This window comes from Notechis scutatus, chromosome 1 (genome assembly GCF_049901735.1).
Source record: "Notechis scutatus isolate UNSWTSFEM ecotype Mainland chromosome 1, rNotScu1.2, whole genome shotgun sequence".
Lineage (NCBI taxonomy): Eukaryota > Metazoa > Chordata > Lepidosauria > Squamata > Elapidae > Notechis > Notechis scutatus.
In genome coordinates, this window is record NC_142009.1 from 158,113,056 (window position 1) to 158,131,669 (window position 18,614).

Sequence of the window (18,614 nt, forward strand, 5' to 3'; positions counted from 1 at the left end):
TGTCAGTTTTCCTGAAACTGCAGTAGTTGAATTTATGTAAACAAAGATGAAGGAAAGGAGATTTCTCCATATATATGACAGAAGTATTGTAGAGTTAGTTTACTTTTTATTAGTTTTGTTTGTTAAATGTTTGCCTAAATCTGTGAGGATTTGTAAAAGTGTAACATGGCTGCTTAGCTAAGAAATACTGGATATTCATATTCTACTTTCTATGCCAAAATATGTTTCACATCTGTTTTTCATTCAGGTCCTGTTCTATGATTCTCATTCTATGAAGAAACAAATTAGGAAAACAGTCTTACACTTCTTTTCATTACTCATCAGTCTGTAACCTCTTTGCCTTTTTTAAAAAACACACAAGTTTCTTACTTATGATGTGGATGATTTGCCAAAGGATTCCCTTCAAAAAGCAATCACTTTGATAAGCTTTGAATAGAATAACAGAGTTGGAAGAGACCTTGAGGTTTTCTAGTCCGACCCCTGCACAAGCAGGAAACCCTATACCATTTTGGACAAAGGCTATCCAAGCTTTTCTTAAAAACTTCCAGTGTTAGAGTATCCACAATGATGTTGGCAGCAACAATTATACTGGCAGCAGCAAAACTGTGTCCTTTTCAGTGGAGGATTGCAAAATACAGCTGCAGCATTGCTAATCTCTCTTTATTACAACATAAAGAGTATATTTTGTTAATTCTGATTTTTATTCCCTGTTCCTCATTCCCAGTGCTTTAGTCTACATTTGAAAACCATTAAGGGGTAGAATATACATATACCATGAAATATTTTTTTATATTATTTCATAAATATCAATCCTAAATCCTAAAAGCCTTTCCATTCACTTTAAAAGGAACTGATTTTCCAGACTCTTCTTGCAACATTCATTAGTCATTAAAGAACAGGAAAGCTGACCCTCCAAATTATGTTCTAGGTCAAGGGAAGCACACTGGAGTTGACCTTGAGACTTTACTGTTGTCAGACTGCCAACAACTATGCAACTTATATATTGGCTATATTTGGGGGTATCTAGAGACTCATATGCAGTCAGTTTAGACCTTAACTTAGTTTGTGGGCAGTGGTGGTATTCTACCGGTTCAGCCCGGTTCTGCCAAGCCGGTAGCGACAATGAGCAGCGGAGACTGAATCGGTTCTCTCTGCCGCTCTGCTGTGGGCCCACCTGCCTGCCCGAGCTCCCATACTAACCTTTATGTCCTGCTTTTGAAGCACATCTGCCTTACGCGGCACAGCAGATTGTTGCGTGGCAGCTGCTGAAGCGACAGGGGGAGTGCAAGATTGCAAAAGGCGAGTTGGAAAGCCTATGTGCCAGCGCAAAGTGTGTGCATGCAAAATGTGTGTGTGCATGCAAAGTGTGTGTGCGCATGCAAAGTGTGTGTGCGCATGCAAAGTGCGCCTACCAAGCCACATCCACCGAACCAGTGGCAAACTTTTTTGAAACGCATCACTGTTTGTGTGTGTGTTTATGTGGGGTGGTGGTGGTTCAAAAATGACTAACAATTCACAATAGCCCTAACACAACATTAGGCAAAATCCTTTGGTCATCCTAGCTCTGCTAGAATATTTGTTGTTCCTCCAGATTTTACTACTAAGATGTAGAAAGCAGGAATGGATTTTTGTGGGCAAGACTGTGAAAGTCTTTCACTGTGATAATTCAGCAAGTTCCTATGCTTTCAGGATCATTGAAACTGTTTCACAGATGTTTAAGAAAAGTTATCTAACGAAGCAAGCAACTATCTTGTATTAAGAACAGCAGATATGGAACTCGTGCAACAAACTCTTTTACATAAAACAGATCTGTAATTCTAGTGTTTATCATTATACTTTGAAAATCCTTTTTATCTTCCCTGCAAATGAGAGAAATCCAACATTCAGTGCACTTTGGGTCCCATCAATTAAGAAATAATATCTAGCAAGAGCCAGGAATTGGGCCTTCTCTGTCACAGGACTTCTGCTCTGGAATAATATCCTTCCAGAGATCCACATGGCTCCTATATCCTGACGGCATTCAGGAAGCTAATGAAAACCTGTTCTAGGTCTTGGGAAGGTTGATGGTTGAGCCCTTGTTGATTTTTTCTTTTTGCTTATTTGTGGGTATCTTGTGAATTATTTTTATTTTACTCTTTTATTCTTTTTAATTGTAAGTTACAGTTATTAGGAGTCAGCAGCCTCTAAACTGATTAAATAAATAATTACTTTTTAGTTCAAATTTGGTAATCCTACCAGTTTTTGGGTCTCAGTCTAATAAGATAAGAGGTGCATCAGATTCAGCTAAATTGCAAACCATTCTGGGTGAGTTTGGATAGATTAGGTTCTAGCCTGAAACAATGAGTGTGTTTTGAAAACACGCGTACTATGAATCTCTTTTGAAACTACCTTAATGATTTGGGACAGTATAGGAGGACTATGATGAGGGTTTCTCCATATATATCACATGGGATTTAGGACTACTCTAAAGTTAGTTTGCTCTTTATTCAATGTGACTTCCAGGAGTAGATTAAAAAAAAAAAGTAGAGCTCTTTGAAAGTATAACACTGATCATTTAACCTGGGAAATGGGAATATTTAAATTCTTGTTGTTCTGCCATGTTTATTCCCCATCTGATTTCTACTCATAAATAAATAAATAAATAGTTCTACCCTGCTTTGCATTAAAATAATAATCAGTAACCATGATACATCCTCTTTAGAAAATGTGCATTTATTACTTAGTGTGTGTGTGTAATTTCCAAAGTAACTTCTTTTCTTTGCTAACACTCTGAAATTATACAAGGATCCAATCCCACCCTAGCTTGGACCAACTTTTTATGTGGTGTGCCATTTTCATAATAATTAATCCTCCTCTGTTCAAATAAAGACTCCTACACACCCTTCCCATATAAAATACTGTTCTTGTATACATTTGACCCATTAAACTGAACCTTGATCGCTTGAGATAAGTAAATTCTATGAAAAAATATATATTTGTCAATATTTGTTTTAAAACAAAAGAATTTGAAATGTCTAGAATAAAAAAGTCTCACTTTCTATTTATTTGAAATTAATCATGAGATACTTGATTTCTAGTTACTGTCTAGGCTGCTGATTCCAACTGAATTCAGACCAGAGGTGGTATTCAGCAAGTTCTGATCAGTTCTGGAGAACCGATAGCGGAAATTTTGAGTTGTTCGGAGAACCGGCAAATCCCACCTCTGACTGGAAATTTTGTAGTATCCTTCCCCTGCCACGCCCACCAAGCCATTCCCACAGAACCGGTAGTAAAAAAAATTGAATCCCACCACTGATTCAGACCTGTCAAATGAAGCAACCTACAAAATAACGAAAGTTAAAGCAGGGTGCTATTCAGTGGTGGGATTTAATTTTTTTTACTACCGGTTCTGTGGGCGTGGCAGGGGAAGGATACTGTAAAATCTCCAGTCAGATGTGGGATTTGCCGGTTCTCCAAACTACTCAAAACTTCCGCTACCGGTTCTCCAGAACTGGCCAGAACCTGCTGAATACCCACTCTGGTGCTATTCAAATTGAACAAATTCATGGTGTCTTTGCTCAGCCATATTATAAATGTTTATTCATTTTAAAACATTCCACAAAATAACAGAGTAACAGACAGTTGAAAGTGACCTTGGAGGTCTTCTAGTCGAAACTCCTGCTCAAGCAGAAAACCCTATTTCATTTCAGGCAAATGACTGTCCAGTCTCTTCTTTAAAATCTAATTTAAAATTAGATTTTATTTAAAATAGTGATAGAGCACCCACAAGTTCTGGAGGCAATTCATCCCACTGTTTTAATTGTTCTCACTGTTAGGAAATATCTCCTTAGTTCTAAGTTGGTTGTCTCCTAGATTAGTTTCCACCCATTGCTTCTTGTTCTGCCTTCAGATGCTTTGGGGAATAGCTTGACCCCCTCTTCTCTGCAGCCCCTTAGATTTTGGAACACTGCTATCATGTCATTTCTAGTCCTTCTTTTCACTAAACTAGACATACCTAATTCCTGCAAACATTCTTCATATATTTTTGTCTCAAAATATTTTAAAAGGACTTGTTCAAACATTATTTCCTGTAATATTTATGTGTATATTTCTGTACACTTGCATATTGGAAAATAAAAAAGGAAGACTACACTTGTTAAAAAATGTTATCTGTCATATGTAGTAGTACTTATGTTTGTCTTATCTTTGAAAACATATGGTTGTGGATACAATGTGTAACTTTAACATTATTGAAAGACTTTTTGCAATTTGCACTTAAACACAAATTTATGCATTAATTTAATTTGTTATATATTTTAAACAAGACGTATGAGGAAGTATTCAAACATATGGTATTAAAACAATACAAGTTGGAGTCATTTGATTTATTTGATCATTTCCTTGCATTATATAGATATAAAAATTTCTATTTTGGGAAACTTTTGAAGGAATGGATATAAATCTTGAATAAGATGAATAAGAAGAAAGTTTTCTAAGCAGGAACCATTTAATAAACATAAGCACCTCCTTCAGTAGGCTTGACGTTTTACAAGCAGGAGGTTATGCTATGTCATTATGATGCAACCCAGCCTAAAACAAATAGCAAGTGGTCGGAGTTGTCCTTATCATTCTTTGTCAAACTCCAGCAAGGATGCCTCGTTCAAATTCTTTCACCACCAATATGCGGATCAGATTCCCTGTTCTTGCCATTCTTTTACAAGTGATTATTATTATTTTATTTGGAATATTTGTGAGATATCAGCCAACGGACAGATGGCACCCTCCATCAGTCAATATGGGATTGTATCCAAGTAAGTGGTGTCATTGGTTAATAAGATGTAGCAATCTGATGAAAGTTAGCTGTCTTTTGGGTTGTTCTAACATCTGGGGACAGATATGATGCTTCTGCTAATTTTGTTGTTAGCTAACTAGCTACTTGATATATTTTTTCTGAATATGTCTTAACTTCCCATTACTAGGAAGTTCACATAATTTTATGAGTGGGTATGTCTTGGAATTTGAATTTTTCTGACATCTCATAGACTGTCTTGGACTCCTATCTTCCACCTACTCAGAGACATCTGCTGGCTTGTAAATTAAAACAGCAAGGATATCTTACCATGGAGTAAATGTCCCATGGGTTTCTGGCACATTGGAGCAGGGGAATTCTTTATTTCTGAAGCTGTAATGAATTATTACAAATTATATTGAAGGAGCTTCATGCTGGCACCATGTCTATGCATTAATGTATGCCATTAGTCATTAAATATGATAGGATAAATATTTACCTACATGTTACTATTTTGGGCTAATGTTCTAGGATGCTTTGCATGCATTTATACTATAAGATATTATTACTCAGATTTATTATGGTCGTTGTTGTCTTGGGGATTCATTCTGTGAAGATTTGTGAACCTACTTATAGTTGGTACAATTATCTTTTGAATGGAAGGAACAGCACTTAAGCCATGTTTGGCAAACTGCCCTTAGAGTCAAGCTATATGGCTATGTGGTTTGCTTGGCAACAAGGCATAAATAGTTTGCCACTGTCTTCTTCTAAGACTATTTTCAGTTTCCCAGATTTGCCCATAGTTTTAAGCTGTCCTACTGATTTCCCAATCAAATACGAAGAAAGTCTGACTCTGCTCAGTTTTTCAGTTAAAGTTGGCCAAGTTTAATTAATTAAACCAAAACATTAGTGTAATTAGGACATTTATCCTGAACATGCTCTCATTGATCCAGGAATATACAAAAAACTAAATCACAACCTATTTAGAGGAAATGTTTTTCAATTCCCCCACCTTTATATGTGATATAGTAGCTTCAGACATCACCAGCCAACACTGGAATAATAAATCTTATGCATCTAATATACCTAGATTGGGATATTAGGTTGCAAATTTTCTGGGAAGCTACCTTATATGAATCGAGACATTCCATGTATCAAACCCAGAACTATTTTTTCTGTTTGATGATGGCTTACCAGGATCTCAACCCAAACCTATTTTTAAAAAAATTCTTGCTATTTATTCCTTCTAACTGAAGAAAGAAACCATAGATAGAAGACATATTCTTCTGCTTTAAAATATACGTTCTGTCATTCCCCCCCCCCTTTCCATTCAATTGTATCCAATTTTCAAACTGCCTGGACAAGTGTCTGAGTTTTGCAGTTCTCTTGGAAAGGTTTGCTATTTAAGAAAAATTAGGGCCTGAGACAAAGTAGCTAGTCCAAACTCACTCAGCTGGCTTAGTGTCTAAGGCAAGATTAGAACTCATGATTTTCCAGTTTTTTAACCTGAAGTTTGAACCCCTACACCAAACTGGCTCCTAAATGTAGATCTCCCAAATTCACTATTTTTTAAATCATTATTTAAAAAAAGTTGAAGGGTTATTTTTGCATTAATACATGCATGACACCTCTAAGAACCAAATGACCTCAGATCCAGACAAGTTTCACTGCATGTGGTAATGATTGCTTAAGAATTGTCTCATCATCAAAACTTTATCTACAAACCATCTTGTAACTTCCTGGAATATTATTACATGTATGTGTATGCATACACCACACACACACACACACACACACACACACACACACAATTTGATAATTTCTGATAAAGAAAATGCTCTGTAAGTTTTGGTATTAAGGCATAATCTGCTTCCATTCATCATTCTTTAATCGAAGACACTGCATCCATCTGCCTCTCTTTCTCTTTAAATATAATAAATGTTGCTTCCTTTTCTGTGGTGTTATATACAGTACAATACAATACAGTACATACAATACAGTACAGTACATATATACAATACAATACAGTATATACAATATCCTCTCTTTTTTGCATATGTTTAGATTGTCTAAACTATTATCTAAATACCTTGCAGTGCAGATAATTATGATGATCAATTGTCATTGTGTGAAAGTGCACACCTTAGTGAGAATTTGGTATGAGCCTACAAATGTCACAAATATACATTGGAAAAAATGAAAAATTGTGAACAACTAGCTGCCTTCAAAAAAAAAATATGAGCCCTTCAAATTGTTAAATAATCATAGTTAAAAAATGAAGAAAAAATAAAGTGTCCAGTAATTTATAACAAATTTTCTTCATTTAAATCTTTTAGCTGATTTTTCAACAAATTTTATTGAAATCAAGCCCAATTTATTTATTTTTTCTTTTTGCCTCTCACCTTAAAAAAAACCCTCTCTTCAGTTAATTGCAAAAACATATGTAATACTGTGGCTGCAATGAAGTTCATGGAAGGCTAAAAAGGGTAAAGTTAAGCTAAACAGTTAAATACAGGATACAGGAAAAGAGAAAAGGTAAAAGCAGAGAAGTAGATGATATAAGCTGATTTTGGAAGGTATTTTGTAGACTTGACTGTGGAAAGAAGAAGTGGATGACTTGAGGATTTGAACCACCATTCCTGATAGAGTGGTGGAGGGTGATTGCAGGTGCTTCCTCCTGGGAATTAGAATTGCGACCTATTGTCTCCTCAAATTTGAAAACGTGGAATCTGTGGGAATGATGATTCATAGAGGTGTTTGAATATATTAGAGCAACTTGACAGAAGGAGATCTGGATGGAAAAGAATAGTGGATATGGAGTGACTTTGTCAAGAACAAGCACAAGAAAAATAAATAGGTTTGGTGGGGTTGGATGCTGAGGATGAGAATAAATGGAGTAAGTTAGGCATCCCCATATGTTACCTAAAAGTAGGAGGTGTAGGGAAGTAAGGAAGTAGAGAGGAGAAATAGTATTGAGATAGTGATGAAAAAATAATATGGGAAGCAGAAATTTCAAAGAAGGGAGCATTGAAACTTGAGGCCAATCCATGCTTCCAACCATCTAGATCTCATCTGGGCAACTAGGTAGTGGGGGTTTAGTAAACTGTGGGCTCCTATCTGAATTCCAACTCTGCCTGACTTCCTATCTCTCCTTGTTTTGGGTTTGAGGACAAACCTTCTATATACAACACAGACTGGATAGGTGAGGAAGAGGTGTTATACTATCTGAAATGTACCAGGTGCTGAATCAGCCATGACTTTAGGAAAAGGAAGGAAGGATAAGTATCCACTGTTGTTCAGGAGACTCTGCAGGTGACCAGACACACTGATCTGGGATAGGTCAAATTGTATGCACCCTAGAGTCACTTCATGTGAGATAAATGGCCACATAAATTTACTAAATACATACATAAAAATCAATGTCAATGTCAATGTCAATGACTGGCTGTAAAGTCTTACTCATAATCTTAGCCTCAAGGAACAAGTTGAGGGTGTTGATATTGCACTGGATTTATTGCTGCACAACTTCATCCCTGGCTGAGTTACTACACCTCATCATAGGGCTGGTATTGAAGGTCCCATCCTATTGGTTTTAAGAGACATCTTGAGGATTTAGTTCAGATGTGGCTTGTGAGTTTATGGCCACCATAAACTTATAAACTTCATCTTTCATGCTCAGATGATGATGGAATCAACATATTTCAGAGTAACTGAAAGATGACAGGAGACATTTTCCTCAGTCCCTTGTCATAATCAGATCATTCTCTGGTTTACCTGTCAGCCAGTGCCAATGACCTCTATAAGAAGGATAGACCTATTTGATTAGTTCACCTCAGGTACCAAGTGGATTTTCTGGGTTTTCAAAGGTTACTTGGGGATTATTTCAAGTTCTGCTCACTGTGCCAAGAAAACACATTGGTTTACCGAAGGGATCCAGAATATGAAACTGCAAAAGAGATTATAAAGCTGCAGCATACGGTGATGTTGATGAAGATGAATGTGATTGAACATGGGGAAGAACTCAAATTCTAGTCTACATTATAGCAAGAAAAGCAATGGAGTGAGGTTTCTTTCCTCTTATTGTATTTAAAGCTGATTTGGCAGAAAAAATTGACTCCTGGGCTGCTGTAATGAATTCATACAAAATTGAAAAGATGAAAGTGCTTATATTCATTCAGAGTTGGATGTTAGCTGGAGGAGAATTGGCACAAGCCTTATTTAATGAGCTTATCTGGAATTGCTTTGACCCTATGGTTACTAAAGGAATGGACAATTTTAGTGTCCTATATGGTGTACCACTTCTAAATTACACCTCTACTTTCACCTGCTTAATGAAAAGTTACTTGAAACCGGGTTCAAGTAGTGCTTAATGCATTCTTGATCAAGATGATTGTGCCACCAGACAGTAGTGCATTCCCTCTTCAAGAAGCTATTGTTCAAACCTATTTTTCTGAATAACCAATAGCCAGTCTTGAATCTTCTGTTCTGAAGAAAATTTGTTGAGCACTTGCTGAGGTTGCAACTGCAGAAAGGATGCAGTTTCAATCCTGGATGAAATGGATTATGTTATGTATACCCTTTCAGTAGACGTTATGTTCTGGGCATGGGATGGAAATCACATGGGTCACCCTTGTAATTTATTTTGGTGGGGCCACAACATTCCTTTTTTGCAATCAGGGACTTCTTGGATTCATGGCCCCATGCACTCTACATAAGACTGCCTTTGAAGATCTTTCAGCTCATCCAGTTAGTTATGCACACATTCATTTTTGTAATATTACAGGAATTGCATTGGTTGCTGATTAGCTTGGGGTACAATTCAAACTGCTGATTATCATTTTAAAGCCCTATAGTTCAAGGCCTGGATATCTCTGATATTGATCAGAGTTATAGTTATGATAAGAAAAAGCCATGGGAGAAAAGGCAGATTTTGTGCAAAGAACTCCAGAGCATCCCGACAACTTGGCCAATATGAAGCATGAGAAGCTGGAAGTTTTGTTTATGAGGGAATCTCTCAGTGCTTTTTTTTTTTTTATAAAACAAGTTTTATTAATTTTTAAAACACACAAATTTTCATTATTCATTACATGTTTAAACCTTTTTTCATTGTAAATTTAACAAGTCAGATAAATTATGATTCTGTTTTAAACCATTTCCATATAACATACCAAAACCTCTTATTCAATTTCTCTTTACTTCTCTTTACTCTTATTCAATATCATTATTATTATTTCATCTATTTCTTTCTGACTTAGTTACCATTATTCTCATTCTATATTTCTACAAGTTTTTACTAATTCTCCCCCCCAAAAAAACATATACACACAACACACAAAACATAAAAAAAATCTTTTTGAAAGTAACTTGGACCCAGGTGTCTCTCTCTCATGGACTTCAATTATATTCATGCTCATCTTACATATCATTACTTATTTTATTTACCATTCTAAGCCTTCTATATTAACTTCTCCACATATTTCACCCTTCTTAATTCTATCTTAATTAATCATCTTAGTTTGAATCATTATATTTGTATCTTTTGTCCATTTTTATCATCCCTTTGTCTCATTCCTTATAAAAAAGAAGAAAATAAGTTTCTCCTGAAATCATTAATCAGAGTATGATGCCTTTCTATCTCCCCTAAGTTAATCAAATTAATCTTTAAAATAATATCCAATACCCAATCCGATTTTGCTTGGTACATTCTATCTAACTAATACATCCAAAATAATTAAGTACATAATTAGACAATAAATCCAAATATTAAAAAAAGATACTATAATAAAAATTTTATAATAACATCAATACCATAATCTTATTAAACTCTTTAATTAAAACAGTATTCTAAACCTCCCCTATTATTAAATTTTAAAGCCAATCATTTTTAAACATTTTAACATTTTAATCTCTTATCAACTCTTAAACCATTATAATACTACCATCTCATCTTATGTACCTTGCAAAATCTTTTTTTTAAAAAAAAATATACTTTATCCATTATCCATAAAAAATTCCTTTTTTTCATTTAATTTCAAAACATTGTAGCTTTTCTCCACCTTTTCCCTTTCTTTCTTCTCCCAACAAACCTTTCTACCCCCTTCTTCTAGCCTCTGCCTTACCGCTTCCCTTCTCTGTCGTATTCCTTTTCCCTTTTGTTTACTATCATCATATTGGTTTTGCACCTTATTTTTCCCTTTCTTAAATGTTTTTTAGATCTTAAGTCCTTTAGTTTTCTTCTTTTCTCTCTTCCTTCTTTCTTGATCAAATTCTGAGATTCATTAAAATGGCTCCTTCCTTTCTTTCTTGTTCCTCTGCTGTCTTCATCTGTTGTAATGTTTGTTGATAGTTAGTAGCGCCATTTCTAAAAAGGAAAGCTTCTTCCACACCATCTTTACCATTTTTTTTGCTTGTTCATATTCTTTTCTTAGTTCCTCAACAGAAAGAGCCATTATAAATCTTTTCTTTTCTTTTTCCCTTCTTTCTTCTTAAAACAACCAGAATATTCAAAAGAAAATAAAAAAAATAAAACAGTCCCAAAGCTATCAGTCAGTCCAAACCAAGGCAGAGTTCTCACTTTCTCCTTCTGGGGTAATATCAATCAAAGAGAAAGAAAGTCCAAATCTGTTTAAAATCTTATTGCAATATATTCTAGTCTTCAAATCCTTAAGGCATCTGCTCCAACAAAGTCTTAGCATACAAATATTTTCTTTTTAATCCTCTCTCTTCCCACTCATCGCTTAAAACCAATTTTCACCTAAAAAAATAGGTTTCTTAATATCCAGTTATTTATTCCGTAGGAAAAGAGGGAAAGCTATCCTTTCAGCACCATCAAACAGCCGCTTTTTTCCTCTTCTGGCAGGTATTATTCAGAAAGTCATATTTTTCAGGAATTTTATTAAATATGTCTTAGAGTCCTAGGAGCCAAGAAAAACTTTCTCCTCTCAAGCACTTTCTCCACTTCCTCCTGCGCATTCTTACCCGGCTGCCAGCTTCTTTGTGGCGGCCATTACAGACCGCCGCTGCACCGTCCTGGGAAAAGGGGGTTCTACCGGCCAGGAGGGGGTCTGCAACACCCCCAAACCCCTCTCCGGATCCCCCTACCTTCAGCTGCCCCTGCAGGGCAGCCTAGCTCCGTACCCATCTGGGTCGGAGCCCCAGAAGTGGCTAGCGCGGCAGGGATCGCGCAGCCGCAAATCCCTGCCGCCGCGAGCCACAAACCGGAAGTTCCTCTCAGTGCTTTTTGATGGTGTGAACAAGGGTCAGGAGGAAGAGAAGTTTTACCCCAGATTTGGTGTCAAGGCAATTACAGTGAGTTTATTTGCTAAGCAAGCAGTTACAGTTGGACTGTTTAACCTTGTAATGGCATTTAAAAATATTCTGCACCTCTAAGATGGCTCGTTGAATAGCCCAATGTCTTTAAAGTTGTTTCTGTTCCTCTTCATTGCCTGCTTGCTGTTTCTTAATAATGTAAATAAAACTCTACCAGGTTCTCACTTGAAAGTGGGTTTTTTTCTTTACTCAATACCGTTAAAAGACAGAGAAATTGCTCTTATTGCTCTTAAATTTCAGCCAGTTAAGACCACCTCACCTACCCTTTCAGGATAATCCATTCCATTCTATTCCCGCACCACCTCTCATTTGCTCCTGAAACTATCAGTACTTCATGGCCACTGAATGTAACTGCTTTTTATGAGAGATTTTTTAATGGATAAGGGAAGGATGTTTGTGAACATTTGCAAGCTCCCTCCCTCCTTCTTTCTTTCTTTCTTTCTTTCTTTCTTTCTTTCTTTCTTTCTTTCTTTCTTTCTTTCTTTCTTTCTTTCTTTCTTTCTTTCCTTCTTTCCTTCCTTCCTTCCTTCTTTCTCTTCCTTTCTCCTTCTTTCCCTTCCTTTCCCCTTCCTTCCTTCCTTCCTTCCTTCCTTCCTTCCTTCCTTCCTTCCTTCCTTCCTTCCTTCCTTTCTTTCTTTCTTTCTTTCTTTCTTTCTTTCTTTCTTTCTTTCTTTCTTTCTTTCTTTCTTTCTTTCTTTCTTTCTTTCTTTCTTTCCTATATGATAAGGTTACCAGAAATAACTACCCCTTTTAAAACTTGGAAATTGGAATGAAGTTGCCAGGAGAAATTTATTTACTGATGCTGCCTATTATAAAATTTTTCTCATAATTTTTTCTAGTCTTTCAGGATGTTCATGTGATGATATTTATTGGGTTTGGTTTCCTGATGACCTTCCTGAAAAAATATGGCTTCGGCAGTGTTGGCATCAACTTTCTCATTGCTGCCTTGGGCCTTCAATGGGGCATCCTCTTACAAGGATTTTGGCACATGGAATCAAATAATGTCCATAATACCATTGAAAGGTAAGGCACATTCCCTGGGAAGCACAAGTGACTTGAATATTAAGATTGGTTATCAAGATTTTCCTACAAGTGAATTTCTAGTAGAATTCCTAGAAGTGTTGTGCTACAGACTGTACTGTGGTATAAATCATAGTGAGCTAGTGATGGTGAATGGTGTAAGATTGGCAAGTATATTTGCCTTATAAAAACAATATATCCCATACCAACTTCTTCAGATGTTCAGTCCTTCTAAGGATTTTTAGACTTATTTCCTAAATCTGAGATAGAACCTATGGTTTCTAAAAAAATCTAGGAACTCTAGTTAAGGAACACATTCTCTAAAACATATGCCTTCTACTTTTTGGCTTTTAGCAAGGGTAGGAACCTCTGACTCCACAGACATTACTGTACTGAATTATATCTTCTAGAACAGGGGTCGCCAACCTTTTGGACCTCAGGGGCCACCAAACTCATCATTTTAAATCCCGCAGACCACTAATATGAATTTTGACGACAGTGGCTTGCTGACATTGGTGGGAAAGTCGGTCCCATTTCCAGAGCTGCAGTAGTCACAAGACCAGCCCTTTGGTCATCCCGGAGCAGCTGCTCCTCCACCTGGGTGCACTGGCCTGCCATGGACTGGAGGAGCTGCTGTGGGATGACCAAAGTGCCACTCTTGTGACTACTGCAGCTCTGGAATATGGGACCGACTTTCCCACCACCAGCAAGCCACCCGGGGGTGGATTTCCCTTCCCCACCATTGGTTTTACCTTCTGTTCCAGCTCACTGGCTCTACTCAAGGTAAGGTTTGCGCTTGGCTGAAGGGTGAGGGCCAGCAGGTGGAACATGTGGGTGGCACAGTCTTATGTTCCTGCACAGCCTGGATTAATTGCTTTGGGGGAGTGCTTGCGGGGGGGGGGGAACATTTCTCTGCGGACCACCAAAATTTTCTCACAGACCACCAGTGGTCCCCGGCCCACCGGTTGGTGACCACTGTTCTAGAAGCCATAGCAAGGGTTACTGCAAGTTGTACTTCTGTAATATCAGGAAGGCCTTAAAATTGACCACCCCTAATTTAAACACTAAAAAGGTAAACAAGCAAATAAACAAACAATGAATGAAAAATTAAAAACAACACTAATATTAAGTAACACATTTTAAGCCTTTCATTGGTTTGGCCACGGCCCAATTGTTTCATTAGACTTTATTGTTTAGAAATTTCAGTGGTGAATGAAATTGTATTATGAAAGCTAGAATACATATATCTTGATAGATAATTTCAATTGGCAGTTTAGCAGCTGACACCTTATTGATTGCAGCTTATTTTTCTCCTTCACTAAGTCTCCTTTCAATCTGTCACTTTTGTAGGATGGACAAATTGTTCTGTTCAGATCTGTAATTTGTGAAAAATGTTTTGGGCCTTCACAATAATGTTAAAGCGTAAATAGGTCTTCCATCATTGATTCATATGTTAATTCTTAATAATGGTTTGAATAGTTTTGTGCTATATGCTAGTAATGAATTCAAATTTTTAAAAAGTATAAAAACTATGAATGAGTATATTTCTTCAATCAGCAGCTAAAATTAGTTTCATTTGGGGGTGTCTATTATGTATTCTAATCTGATTGTCTGAACTTCCTGAAATGTTGGTCCTTTTAAAATATTTTTAAGTCCAAATCTATCACTGTTGCAAGGAGTGTAAATGGTATCTTTCCACAAGGGGGTGCTATGTTCAATGAACTTCAACAATGTTTTTGCTAAAAGAAAAGCAAATCCTTGACAAGAAAAAAATATTTCCTGAAACTGAAAATGCAGAGTGCAGTTCCCTCCAGCTAGTAATTTCATTGTTATAACTATCACATACATTGGCAATAGGCACTGGTATGCACCAATTTCTTATCTTTGACTATTTCATGCACTTTTAAAAAGCAAGATACTGCTTTCTACATTTAGAGATAGTGTTGTGATCATCAATGTACTATTGACATTGTCACATCATGTAAGAAAAAAACTTGCCTAATTTTCTAAATTAAAATATCAGCCAATCCTTTCTGCATGTCCAGATAAGGGCATTCTTAGTTTATACAAAACTTCTCCTGAGGTTAATTGTTGGAAGGTGGTACACACTATACAGTATTCTGCAATAAATTTCCAGTGAATAAAAAGAGTTGCAGACATTTCAAGACATCACTTTTCTAAAAAAAAACCAATGAAATAGAGAAAATTCTGCATCAGATTATTTGCAATTATTAAAAACCTGTTCCAATAAGGTATTTGTCATTACTTATTAAGCCAATATATGATATTTTTAAATCTATATCCACTGCTTTTCTTTCAAGATGTTGAGGAGCAGACTAGACATAATAACAGTTCTTTTCTGCTGCTGTTCCACCCCACCTTTTTCCAAGTTTTCCTTGTAATATCTTCTGCAGTACAGTATTAGCAATAGCACTTAGACCTATATAGAGCTTCATAGGCTTTATAGCCCTCTCTAAGTGGTTTACAGAGTCAGCATATTGCTCCCAACAATTTGGGCCCTCATTTTACTAACCTCAGAAGGATGAACGGCTGAGTCAACCTTGAGTCAGTAAGAATCAAACTCCTGGAAATGGGCAGAGTCATCCTGCAATACTGCATTCTAAGCACTGTGCCATCACGGCTCTTGAAATGTAAATTCCAAGGCAAAGAAGCACTTTATAAGAGAAATGAAAAAAGAAAGAAGGCAGTTCTGTACTTCTTATAATAACTCATTTTGGCATCCAAACTTTCTTATGGTCAAATTGCTCATTATTTGTTCAGAAGGTATTATTTACACATCTTCTTTTGGCTTTAATACACCATCAGATAATGAATAGGAGCAAGAGTACTCAACCTAAGAATAAGATCCTATGCTTCTTACCCAGCAATAATACTGAGTCAACAACTCTTTTATTTGGATTCAGACGAGGAACTCCTTTATCTAGTTCTTCAGAAAGCTGGCATCTAAGGCCAGCATCAGAAAATAAAGTGATATAAAGCCAGCTGGAGCCAGCAAGCTTGACTTAAGGAGCAACCTGCTAATTGAAGTCACAGTAGATGTGTAGGATGCCACCTGGGCTTGGAAAAGTAACTAGGACAGTACTGACCCATCAGGGTTTTCATGATTCTCTGTCTTAGAATACACAATTACAAAACCTTCTTTAAAGCAGAATTCATTCATTAAGTTTTAGCTCCTCTTTTCTTTCTCTCTCCCTCTGATTGAGTTTACTTGTATGTCAGTCAATATATTCAGTCAACAAACAGCAAAGATATGGAATTTACCACTTTGAGAAAATCTGAATGGATTTATTATGATCTTAAAACAAATAAAAGCAGTAATTCATGAAGCCAGGATAACTATTTTAAATTAAAAAACATGAATGAATAACATTTCTTTTGCATCTTTATGTGGTTTATTAATAGTTGCTATTTCAATACATATATAACCTATATGTTTTTTTTATTTTTTTCTCATTAAATCAAAAGTATGATAAATGCAGACTTCAGCACAGCAGCTGTCCTGATCTCATTTGGAGCCATCCTGGGGAAAACAAGTCCAGTTCAGATGCTGATTTTAACAATGTTTGAAATTACTATATTTGTATGCAATGAACATCTTGTGGTGAATGTGCTAAAGGTGGGAATTTTCTGGCTTCTATTTCACTGTGATGTACATGTCATTTTATAAGGGGATCCTCTCTTCTAGGTCATCTTTTTATTTTTGGTATGTTGGACTTTAAGACCTTCTCTGACCATGACTATTTTCTTGTTTGTCTTGCTTTGGAAGAACATTTTGATTTGAGTGCTGCATTATATTTCCATGAAAAGGAAGTGCTCAGTTACGAGAAATAGTGTGGGTCTTTTGCCTTTTTTCCCATGACAGAAAAAAACCCAGCTTTAATAAAAACAAACCCCACTGGGTGAAAATTAATCAGTAGGAGGGAAATGAAGATTAAAAGTCCACCAGGTTTATTCCACTCTGGATTAGGGATCACCAGACAGTTTCTTTTACACCCAGGATCTATTTTGGTACCATAATAGAATGCATTAAAAATGAACCAAACATTTCTGCAGACTAAATTAAAGAAACAGATCTCTTCTTTAGAAATTGGCCCTCTCCATGCCAAGTGTTTCCAGAAAGAGAAGGCACTTTCAACAAATCCAAGAGATGAATGACTCTAGAACTTGCTAAGTAATTCCTAACCCATCTTCTCTCAGGAACAGTCAACCAATATGTCTCCCAGTTTATTTACTTATCAAATTTATATAGCTGCTCATCTCACAAATGTGACCATGGGCAGCATAGAATAAAACAAAATAAATCTAAAAGAACAATTTGAAACAATTCAGCATAAATATAAATAAGACCACGGGAGAAATTTACACACAATACAACCATTTCATGCTATTTTTTGTTGTTTTTTTTCTTGTTTTTAAATGGAAATACCGGTTCAAAGCAGTGTGGCTGCACACATGCGTTATACAACGCTGATTGCCCTCTGTGGTTTTCCTGTATCGTTTCTTTTTTAAACAGGGATTCAATAGTTGGAAATACAGTCCCTCCGAGTTCCAGAAGCAATGCAACATATGTGGCTTGAAGTTTACACTAATGCGTACCACATCAGCAGTTTGCCCTGGCTGTTCCTTATATAGGAAACCCTTGCCTTTGTTCTATGAAGATAGGCGGAACAAACCTGCCCTTCAGGAATCCTTGGAAATTGACTGGTTCTCCAAAGAGAATCATTCTAGGGTCAGGTGTAGTAGTGGTATGCTACTGGTTTGGACCGGTGCGGCTGAACCGTAGTAAAAAAAAAAGCCTCAAGGATCAGCTGAGAGGAGGAAAAAAAGAGACAATCAGCTAAGAAAGAAAAGAAAAACACAGGATCAGCCCTCCCACCCGCCTCTGCATTTTTCTCTTCTTTATCCTCTCAGCTGATCGGTGCTGCAGGCCTCAGCTGGTGTGGGAAAAGCTGCGCATGCGCATTAGGTGTGGGCACATTAGGTGCGCCAGGACAAGAAAAACAAACTGGTAGTGGAACAGGTAGATCCCTGTCGGTTGCTTGAAGCTATAGACTCCTTCCTCCTCAAATTCACAGAATCTTTTGTATTATGTCATTCTCTGGGATCCTGAAAGGAAAACAACTTTGGGCAAGGGGGGGGATTGGTACAGAATGGATTTTCCAAACGTCTGGGACCGAGCTCAGACCACTAGGCCCTTTGGCTCCTCTTCTTGGCCAAGACCTCCAACACAACTTTCTATGACTACAGAGATCCTGGGAAAAACAAATTTGGGCAAATTGGTCACAGAATGGATTCCTTATTGGCCCAACAAATAATGAATTTCACTTCTGCAAGTTCAGGGGGTAATAACACCAAGACCACTCCCACCAACACTGACAGGGCAAGTTGCTGGAATATAAAATGTGAGCAAACCCCGCTCCTTTCTAGCACTGATGAAGTTACCTAGTTTGGATAATGAAAGGTCTGCAAGGCAACA

At 36.8% G+C, this 18,614-nt stretch overlaps 1 protein-coding gene and 1 long non-coding RNA gene across 2 annotated transcripts in view; one reads left to right on the plus strand and one right to left on the minus strand.

Annotated features, from left to right (window-relative positions):
* The window catches only part of LOC148133066 (uncharacterized), a 117,128-nt gene that overhangs the window by 35,884 nt on the left and 62,630 nt on the right, over positions 1-18,614 (minus strand). The window lies entirely within an intron of this gene.
* The window catches only part of RHAG (Rh associated glycoprotein), a 33,217-nt gene continuing 19,178 nt past the window's right edge, over positions 4,576-18,614 (plus strand). Inside the window, exons 1-3 of the mRNA XM_026682530.2 lie at positions 4,576-4,790; positions 12,937-13,120; positions 16,604-16,754. Coding sequence (XP_026538315.1) covers positions 4,631-4,790; positions 12,937-13,120; positions 16,604-16,754 — 495 coding nt within the window. The 5' untranslated portion in view covers positions 4,576-4,630. The remainder of the gene's footprint in view (positions 4,791-12,936; positions 13,121-16,603; positions 16,755-18,614) is intronic.